General features: G+C 47.0%; 1 protein-coding gene across 1 annotated transcript in view; it reads right to left on the bottom strand.

The window, feature by feature from the left end:
- Positions 1–1631: 1631 nt before the first annotated feature.
- Positions 1632–10445, bottom strand: part of QSOX1 (quiescin sulfhydryl oxidase 1) — a 57485-nt gene continuing 48671 nt past the window's right edge. Inside the window, exons 9-13 of the mRNA XM_044001555.1 lie at positions 9819–9941; positions 9209–9356; positions 8458–8634; positions 3350–4032; positions 1632–2590 (exon numbers count right to left, since the gene is read on the bottom strand). Of these exons, the coding sequence (XP_043857490.1) occupies positions 2573–2590; positions 3350–4032; positions 8458–8634; positions 9209–9356; positions 9819–9941 (1149 nt within the window). The 3' untranslated portion in view covers positions 1632–2572. The remainder of the gene's footprint in view (positions 2591–3349; positions 4033–8457; positions 8635–9208; positions 9357–9818; positions 9942–10445) is intronic.

The following is a 10445-nucleotide window of genomic DNA, read 5'->3' as shown; positions in this document are numbered from 1 at the left end:
TTACAGATGAGGAAACTGAGGCAAGCAGGGTTAAGTGACTTGCTTAGGGTCACATAGCTGGTAAGTATCTGAGGTCAGATTTGAACTCATGAAGATGTCTTCCTGATTCTAAGCCCAGTGCTCTATCCACTGTGCCACCTAGCTGCTCTTTTCCTAGCTTTGTAAGTGTGGTCGATCACCTCTTTCTCTGAGCCTTCACGACTTCATCTAGAATCCAATAGTAGTCCTACTTGTCCCCACTGGGTGGTTGTGAGGAGAGTACTTTGTAAATTGTAAAGTGCCATAGAGGGGCAGCTAGGTGGTGCAGTGGATAAAGCATTGGCCCTGGATTCAGGAGGATCCGAGTTCAAATCCATGCTCAGACACTTGACACTTACTAGCTGTGTGACTTTGGGCAAGTAACTTAACCCTCGTTGCCCTGCAAAAAAGTGCCATAGAAAGGTGAACTAATCTTTTTGGTGATGGTGAGTGTGGTATACTTCTTTCTAATCCTCCCTTCCCTTCCCCATCCCCACCCCCTCTCCTCGGTCCCTATCACTCAGGACAATACTGCTCAATCCTCCCCTGGATCCAACTGCCGCCCCCCACCCCCACCCTGAGAGCCATCTGAGCCAAGTGAAGATGTCAAGAAAAGAGGCTCCAAATCCGATTGACAGCCTCTACCTCCCCCCTTAATAAAGTTTATTATCAGTCAGCCTCTGATCCCTTTAAATCCTCTCCAGGCAGGAGGAGGGCTGGATTAGAGGAAGGCTGCTTAGTCCCAAAGAATCTGTTCCAGGCTGATTCATCCAGGGTTGCAGCAGATGGCTCAGGACCGATCTCAAAAACACCGCCTTTCCCTAATGATCTTCGAGGAGGCTAAAAGAGCTGAGGGTGGGGGGTGGGGAGAGGAGGGGAGATAGGAGAGGAAAAGCATGTAGGGACAGCTATTTCTCAAGCAGAAATGAAAATAAAAGGCAGGAGTTGCAGGGGCAATGGGAAAGAATAGGTTGTAGGGTAAGAAACGATGAAATCCAAAGGCCATTTTGTTAAAGGAATAAAGTGGACTGGAAACCACAGCCTTGCCTTCCTATGATGCAGTTGAAAAAACATTGGCATTGGAGTCAGAGGACCTGGGTTCAAATTCTGGCTTTGCCACTGAGCAAGTCAGTTAGACTCGCTTGGTCTCAGTTTCCTAATTTGTAAAATGAAGAGATTGGAAAATAGGATATTTAAGGTCACTTTTAGCTCTCAATCTTTGACTTTATTATCCTCTAGGGGCTGAGTAAAATAGTCATTTGGGCAGTCAGCTTAGGTTAGAAGGTGTTAGAAAAAATGTAAAAAAGAAAGAAAGAAAGAAAAAGAATAAATTTAAAAAATTAAAAAGAAAAAAAAGAAGAAGGCATTAGAAACCTCCCACTCTCACCTTGGTAACCTAACTCCCTCCTATAGAGGCCAGATTCTAGGGGTTGGGATGAGGCCAAGTGATTCTCTTTCCTAAGTTTACCTGTGGATTCTCCAGGATGACAGTGGGATATTCCAGAGGCAGCAAGTTTCACTGAGGTTGGTCATTTCTAATTTGGATGTCCAGATGAGTTTTATACCCTCTCTTTTTCTCATTAGCAAGGGCAAATAATGCACAGACACTTGCCTTAGCAAAAAAAAAATAATAATTTATTCTGCAAGTCACCAGATGAGATAGGCATTTCATAGACTCAGGCTGCATCCTTCCTTCCTGTCCCCATCCTCCCCTTTGACCAATATAGAACCTGGTGTCTGTAGAGGAAACCCACTAGCCAATCCCAATACCACTACAGTCAACCAATGCCCGATGGCCCTTTCAGAGGAAAAACAGAAAGATGAATACAGGAGGACATAGCTAAAAATGTGAGGCTTTAGCTCAGCAGAAAGGAGAAATGGCCAACTGAATCTCTTCCCAAGCCTTTTCCCTTCTGGCTAAGAGCTCATTTCTCTTGTTTAAGCTTCCCACTCCCATGATCACAGCTACATACCAAGCCACCCAGAACCCACCACAAATAAATTTTAGTGCACCCTTCAACCCCCTGCAGTCCCCACCATGCCCCCTTGCTACATAAGTGAATAATTCCACCCACAACCCTTGAGCAAATTGCACCCCACCCCCACCCCCAACCCCAAGATGAGCCAACACCAGTGAAGTCTGTGGCACTCAAGTTGATGGTGCTGCTTTGGGAAGGATAATCGCTTTGGGAAAGAAAGCTAGCAGCAAGTGTAGCTGCAGGTTCTCACAGGAAATGCCGACCCACCTGGGCAAAGATTCCATTTCATTCTAACTCCCCCCCCCCACTCTCCCCAACACACAAACATCCAAACCTACACCTAAAAAAGCTGCATAAGCCCAGAAACTCCCAGGTTCCAATCTCGGACCAGAGCCGGCAGGAGCTCAACAAGGCACTAGACCTCTGAATTGGGGGGCCAGAACTTCTCAATTATGGCTCTTTTCTTCTTCATTCTTTTATTAATCCAAGAGTGACCAGGATTCCAAGTTTTTGATAGGGTCCTTGGGGCTGAAGAGGGGGGACAAAGGCTCCTAGCAAAACTGACGAGAAACTCCTCATCTTCCAGCACTCTCCTGTCAGTGGGAGGGAAGAAACAAGGCTGCTTCAGTGTTGAAGGCATTAGAATACCAATACGTAGGACTTCATAAAAATGATCTGGTGTCTATAGAGTGACGTGCTGGCAACCCCAGAGGAATCCAGCCTCAGGAATCTACCAGTTCCCAGACCTCAAACAAATGTTTGGAATGAGTAGCATGGAAGCAATGGTCCCATTCTCCCTCCTTCCTAGGAAAGGTGGAGGTGGGGAAGCAGGGGACATACGGGGACATAATGTGTTGCAGGAAGGTCAGGAACTGCTGGAATTCCCTTCCATGCTCCTCTCTGGCCCATGTCCCAGCTATGACAGGGATAAGGAGCGCAGAGTGCGTCCTCCACCAGCCCTCCATGCCCAGTCACCTTCACATGACTTTTCTTTCCAGGAGGTGTCCCCTCCCTTTTACCCACAGAGGGTCATGGGGGCTGTGGCCTTTCTCATTCCCAGCCCCCTCCCCACTCCCCAAACATCTGGGAGCTCTTAAAGCTTGGAAGCAGATGGAGAAGAGATGCCCTCCACCCTACTCCCATTCCCCTAATGGGCCCTCAGCAGTTCATGCTGAAGAGTAGCTGGTTCGGCCCTTTCGAGCCTTCATCCTCTCCTGGAAATAGATGCACATGCCCAAGAGGCACATGAAGGACAGGGAGTAGAGCCCAATGCAGAGACTGACATCCAGGTAGGAGAAGCTCCCCTTAAGCATCCACAGCCACTGGCTGCCTGGCTGGGCCCCAACCCCCACCTTTTTCTTGTTGAAACTGGCCAGTTGCTGGACATCATCTACACCTTCCTCCAGCTGCAGGGCCAACGTGTCTCGCTTGGTCAGTTTCCGTGCAATGTGTGGTTTGGGGAACAGCTCATGGACTCCTTGGTCCAGGATCAGGGACTCTGATGCACTATACGGGAGCAGGGGCTGGACTTCATCCTCCAGGATCAGAGCTCTACCCAGCTTGTCTGAGTTTAGGGACTGGTCTCCGTCCTCTGAGATGACGGGGGACTTGTCTTCATCATTGGTCTCTGTTGTCGAGCCATGGCTGTTATCTGAGATGACTGCGCTCTCCACAACTGGAACTTCACTCCCCTTAAGCCAAGCCAATAAGGATTCTGAAATACCAATCCAATTTCCCTCCCCTCCTCTCAAACCTTCTCCCAATTTGTCCACTTGCTCCTCCCCCGGTGACCCCGTGGACCTCGGTTGTTCGGTAGGAAGGGAGAGAGTAGCATTCTCCAGCTGTCCATGAGACCTCCTAGAGCCCCACTGATGTTGGAGGACGATGTTTCGGAAAGAAAAGTGGGACTTGAGAAATTTAAGGGTGGCACCTAGATTCCACACAGGATCTCCTTCAACTTCATTGTGGCACGAATTACACAGGTCCCTTGGTGGCCACTGGATCTTGGGGAATAGAGGGTCCTCACTAGCCGCACCTGCAGAGGGAAGCACCCAGGAGGATGTTGTGAGCCACTGACCTCCAGGAAGAGGAGACTTGGGGGTCTAAAAACTTGAATGGGAGTCCTGGTTCTCATAGCCTGGCAAACTTCTGAGCCTCACTTTCCTTACATGTTGTGAGAAGACTATTTTGCAAGTCTGACACTGCTAGATAATTGTGAATTTTATCATCATTATGGACTCCAAGTCTGGCATTCAATGCCATTTTCCCATTGTAAAATGAGGTACATTGCTTTGTACCATGAGTGTGTTTCAAGATGAGATGGAATTGTTCATATATTTGAAAAATGCATCCTGACTTAAAAGGATTAGGGGAAAGCACTCTTTAAAGAACTCTTATAAGCCATCCTTTTGTCTAGTGGAGGGTCATTTTGTAAAGGAAAGAGCCAATCCTCTAATTTATGTTTTAGATTTCTGGATTTCTTGATGTTGTGTTTTCTTCAAGGAAGGCAGAGGACTAATGAGATGCCATCAATCTCTCCCCCAACACACAAACATACACACATACCAGGTCCAAAGAGGATCTCTCTTTCACTGGCCCTCACATTTCTGTATCACAGTAGGAGGGGGGAACAGAGAGGTCAGGGTTTTCCTTCCAGTTTACAGATGGCAAAACTGTACCTCATAAAAAAGCAAGTGTGGGGCAGCTAGGTGGTACAGTAGATAAAGCACTGACCCTGGATTCAGGAGGACCTGAGTTCAAATCTGACCTCAGACACTTGACACCTACTAGCTGTGTGACCCTGGGCAAGTCACTTAACCTTCACTGCCCCACAAAAGAAAAAAAACAAGTGATTTGTTTTCCCCAACACCAAAAATATTTAAGTAGAAGCTAGAGGACAACTTATGAGAAACTCTGGTAAAGGGGTTGATATAATAGGAAGGAAATCAAATTAGATGGCCTTCAAGGCTCCTTCTAACTTTAAGATTTTGTAATTCATTGCTGAAAGTCATATTGATTCATGGAAAGAACTGGAACTAGGAATTCCAGTGCTCTCTCCACTAAGTTAGGCTGCTGTAAGGAAACCACCTGTTCCCCAAGACTTTCTTGACCTCCTCTTAGTTTATATGCTTCTGTCACTGTTACCACTATTCCTCAGACACCACAATTTGAAACCTCATCGTCACCTGTGAACCTTTATCCAATTAGTCACCTCCAAGACAACTCTCCAATTCAGTTTTTCCTCTCTACTCAGGAAGATCTGGGTTCAAATCCTACCTCAGGCACTTACTAGCTGAGTGAACCTGGGCAAGTCATTTAAACTCTCTTAGCCTCAGCTTCGTCATCTGTAAAATGAGGGTGTAGGGGTTGGCCAGGAGGGTCAGACTTGATGGCCTATAAGGTTCTTTCCAACTTTACAGCTATGATCTATGTTTATGATTCTAAATGAAATCCTTACATATATCATAGTTTTTTGTCTAGACTCTTCCCCTACATAGATCTTGTTGTCCCTTACATCATAATTATTTGTGACACAGTTTTCCTCCCTTAGATTGTAAGCTCCATGACAAAAGGGGCTGTGCCTTCTTCCTATCATCAACACTTAGCAAAGTACCTGATACATAACAGTCACTTAATAAATAAATGTTTGTTGAATAAATAAAGGAACCAACCGACCAATCTGAAAACTAGGAAGAAGGGATGAGGAAGGCCTGGGCAGATGTCTCTGCTCTCAGTGAGTAGGGGGTGAGAGGGGGTGAGGGAATAAGCATGTGTATAGAACTTACTAGACAAGCACTCTACTAAGTCCATTTACAAATACTATCTCCTTTTATTCTCATAATAACCCTGGGAGGTAGGCACTGTTATGATCTCCATCTTGTGGTTGGGGAAACCGGAGCAAACTGAGGGAAATGAGGGGATTGGAACAGCAAGTAGTTAATTGTGGGAATTGAATGAACTACACTGACTCCATTTTGTGACTCAATTCTGGAACTTGCGCAGTTCCCTTTCTATTCAATTATGGGTCTAGTCCAATTTCTGTCCTGTAAGAAAACTTTATTCAATTGTAGGAATTGGGAGAAAACCTTTATTGCATTGTTTGAATCCTGCCCTTTGTGGCTGGGAAGCTAGACCACTTCTCTCTGCCGCTTAAAGACCCTTAACTTACGCTGACCAGAAACCCAGTCAGATCCAAAGGCTGATGTAAAGAGTTTTCTCACAATTGCACATCTCAAGCATATTTCATCTGAAAACGGGCCCCATATTGATCGATCAGTTATTGTTTCCATGTCTCTTTGATGGTTTGCAGACACTGGGGGAGGAGTGGCACAACTCTTTTTCTGAATTCGGGGAATTGCACCTGTTTGCTCTCCCCCTCCCAACTTGGAAAGCCCTTAATCTTTCATCCAATTAGAAATCAGATTACCTAATGTTGTATTGTTTCCATTTAATTAATTAGTCTTTTTCGATGAACTATTTAAAAAAAAAATTTTTTTATATTTGGCGGGGCAATGAGGGTTACGTGACTTGCCCAGGGTCACACAGCTAGTAAGTGTCAAGTGTCTGAGGTTGGCTTTGAACTCAGGTCTTCCTGAATCCAAGATCAGTGCTCTATCTACTGCGCCACCTAGCTGCCCCCTCGATGAACTATTTTTAATGTATAAAAGTCTGTCCCCACCTGGATTCTGGACCCTGACCCAGGTTGAGGAGATCTGGTCCCTTTTTGTTAGGTAGCTGGCATGCATTGCTGAATAAATCAGTATCATCTGAAGGGCGTTCACTCTTAATTTGCTCAGTCATCTCATCTCTCACTCACCACAAAACAGAGGCTAAGTGACTTACTTGCCCGAGGTCAGATCTAAACGAATTGTCTCTTGCTTTTCGGCCCAGAGTTCTGAAGACAGAATTCAGCACTGGCCCATTGGTCTCTACTCATTTCCCTGAGCTACAGAACTCTGTAGAACACCAGAGTTAACACCCTCTAGTGGCAGGATTAAGCATCTCATGCCTATTGCTGCTCAGCCCTTCTATGGAAGAAGGGCCCCAGTCATTTCTGGGGCAGTGGTTGTCTATGGAATTCACAGGGGGTGGAGACAGTTAAATGGAGCATTTGATGACAAGTGGAAGGGGGAGGAGGAGCCAGGCACGTGTCAGATTTTCAAGGCCCATCAGATTTAGAGGGAAGCTTTAGCTCCCGCACCACCTGCTGCCCAGCAATTGGTGCCTCCAACCTCCTGGATCCCTGGTCACAAAAACACAATGTCTGTATCTCTCCACCCTCACCCCTACCCGGGCACAGAGCCCTAAGGTTAGCTCTCCACTGCTCATCATTTGCCCCAGAAGCAAAGCCCAACCGTCCATCTGTCATGTGGCAGGAGTTCTTAACACAAGTTCACTATACCCTCCCCCCTTGGATTTTAGGGGATCTGTGAACTTATAATTGCAACTTTATTTTCCCTAACCTCTAACTGAAATTTAGCATTTCCTTAAATTATGAATTTAAAAAAATTATCCTAAGAAGGGGTTCACAGGCTTCACCAGACTGCCCAACAGATCCATAACCTAAAAAAGGTGAAAACACTTTGCCTTTGCTCTCCAGGCCTCAAAGTGTATTCACTGATTACTACATACACCCACCTGGTACAGGAAAGGTGACCAAAGGCAGAGATGGTGAATGACTGGCCCAGCATGATCCAGCTCTAAAGCAAGGCTGAATGCCCTCCCCTAAGTAGGACACAGGTATAGAGTGTTGCATATTCGACCAGACTTGGTTGCTATGTTGGTGAATAATTCTGACCAGCTGTTTTTCTTTGTTAAAAGAGACGGTTTCCAAAACAAAACAAAGCAAAACCAAAAAAAAGAGCTGCTATAAATAGGGGCAGCTAGGTGGCACAGTGGATAGAGCACCAGCCCTGGAGTCAGAAGGACCTGAGTTCAAATCCGGTCTCAGACATTTGACACTTACTAGCTGTGTGACCCTAGGCAAGTCGCTTAACCCCAACTGCCTCACCAAAAAAAAAAGAAAGAAAGAAAGAAAGAAAGAAAAAAGAAAAAAAGGGATGGTTTCCATTTATGGGATTTAGTATATTGGGTAGAGGACTTTGGTATTTTAAAAAGGCATCAAGGGGCAGCTAGGTGGTACAGTGGATAGAGCACCAGCCCTGGAATCAGGAGGACCTGAGTTCAAATTCGGCCTTAGATACTTGACACTTACTAGCTGTGTGACCCTAGGCAAGTCACTTAACCCCAATTGCCTCCCCCCCCCCAAAAAAAAGTATCAATAAAACTGAAATACTGTAAAGCAATATGCTATTTAAGGGGGTAGGTATCCGGAGGTCATAGCTTCTGGCCTAGCCTTGGACTGCTCCATCTCTCTCAACCTCTGTCCAGGAACCTGCTGCTTCTCCCATCCCTCCCATTCTCCTATGGAGATCTAGCCTCTCTTAGACCAGGCTCTTACCTGCTAGGCGAGCATTGACCCGGTTGTGGCGGTTCCAGAACCAGAGGATGGCATCATCCATACTCTTCACTCGGTCCATTGAGGCAGCCGCCATTTGCTCAAAGTGTCCGGCACAATCGCGACAGCCAAAGAAGTACTTCACATAGCCTCCGATGGCTTGTAGGACTTCCTGGGGATCTTTTGGGACAAAAGGCATATCCCTGCTCAATAGAATGCACCTCGCTTTCTCCTTTGTTTCCTCCCCACCTCCCACCATACATACAGCTCCCCTTCCCTCCACAGAATCCCAAGCCCTACTCCATTTCCCTGTTGGTCACTCAGAGTCAAGTCTCCCTGGTACCCAAAGAGTGGCTCCCTCCCCAGCCACCCCAATACTAGGCTAACTACCTCTTGTTACTAAGGGACCCATGGAATCTCCACCCCTCCAAGTCTTGAAATGAATGACAAATGCTGTTACATTGGCATTATTTAGACTTAACCTGACCAAAGGCTGGGGCCTCCTATCTCTATGAATCTTCCTCTCTCAGGGTGTGGCCACAGTGGATATTCAGCCATGTTACCTACTCCTTCTAATCCTCCAGAGGTGCCTGAGGATACCTTCACATCAGTGGGGTCATGGCAAATCCCACCCCTGCTACCAGGTAACTCCTCTGAGCCCCCCTCTCTGTCGGCAGCTCTGGTCCTTCTTCCTTTTCCTTCTATCTTCAGGAGAGAGTCAGAGGTCAAGGAGGGGGCCCAGCTAAGCATTTACCTGCTTTCTGCTGCAGGTACTCATTGCGTTGAGCTGCCTGTACGGTCAGCGAGTGGAAAAGGATCCAGAGGGAACAAGGAAATCCACGGAAATGACTCTCGCTTCCCTGGCAGCCCACCCAGACTGCTTTCTTGGGCAAAATAGAAGGCTGAGGCATGGAAGTATTAGAAGCAATTGGTCAAAAAAAAAGAGAGCGGTAATAAGGGAGGACACAGTCAGCAAAAGCAAGTCTTAACACACAGTCGGTCAGAGAGAGAAGCTTCTCCTCCCTGCTGGACCCCAGGGACGTGGCATTTCCCTACCCCACCTCAACATCCAAGCCACCAAATAGAATTACTGGTGCTGGATTGAAGGTCCTTTATTTCACCCACCTGCAGATTTAATCCTATGGATGGGAGTGTCTAGAAATGGGCCACTGAAGAGGGAAATTCAGGTGAGATTGGGAGGTACATGATGATGGGGGAGGGGAAACACATTTCCAAGCTCTCCCAGCCCCACATGAATACATACACTAAGCCGGGGATGGGGAAGTAAATCATTTCCATCCCTACCCAAATAGAGAAGATGGGGGGGGGAAGCTGGAACCCAAAGGCTGGGGAGATTCATTCACCTCTTTCCACCTGTTCAGGGCCGCTTCCAAGGAGCTATAGGGGATACTCTTCCTCTGCTGCCACTGGAACCACACATCCAGGTCATGAAGGAAATTCCGTACCAGGGGCACACCAGGGAAGTACTGTAGCAAGGAAGCAGAGGTTGGGGGAGGTGAGGGGAAAACCAGGCACAGGTTCCCTGAGGCCCAAGAAAAGAGGCAGAAGCCTGTAGAGGGAGCAGGGAGATGCAGGATCCAGAAAGGATATGTTCTCCCACCCGCCCACCCAAAGCTACAGCGACTCCAAACCCTAAGAATTGTGCATATTTCTCAGGATGATCATCTTTTATGCTGGGAGACTGATGAGGAAGGAGGGAAGAGGAAGAGGGAAACTAAGAAGTGAGGAACTCTCAGAACTGGATGCTCCGGCCTCAGCTGTGGTGGATCAGTAAGGTACCTCTTGGCTTGGGCAGATCTATCACTTCTCCTTCCCTCCCCATCCCCAGCCCCAAGATAGGGCTGCTGGGGGATTTACAGGCAGACTGTCTGTCTTAGGGAAAAGGACTTTCTGCATAGTTATCTGACTTGTTGACTGACTGGTTAGGAAAAAGGGTCCTTTCATTTGTATTCCAGCAACTGCCTTCAGGA

The sequence above is a fragment of the Dromiciops gliroides genome, chromosome 4, assembly GCF_019393635.1.
Source record: "Dromiciops gliroides isolate mDroGli1 chromosome 4, mDroGli1.pri, whole genome shotgun sequence".
Taxonomy (NCBI): Eukaryota; Metazoa; Chordata; class Mammalia; order Microbiotheria; family Microbiotheriidae; genus Dromiciops; species Dromiciops gliroides.
This window is presented reverse-complemented; position numbering and strand designations above follow the sequence as displayed.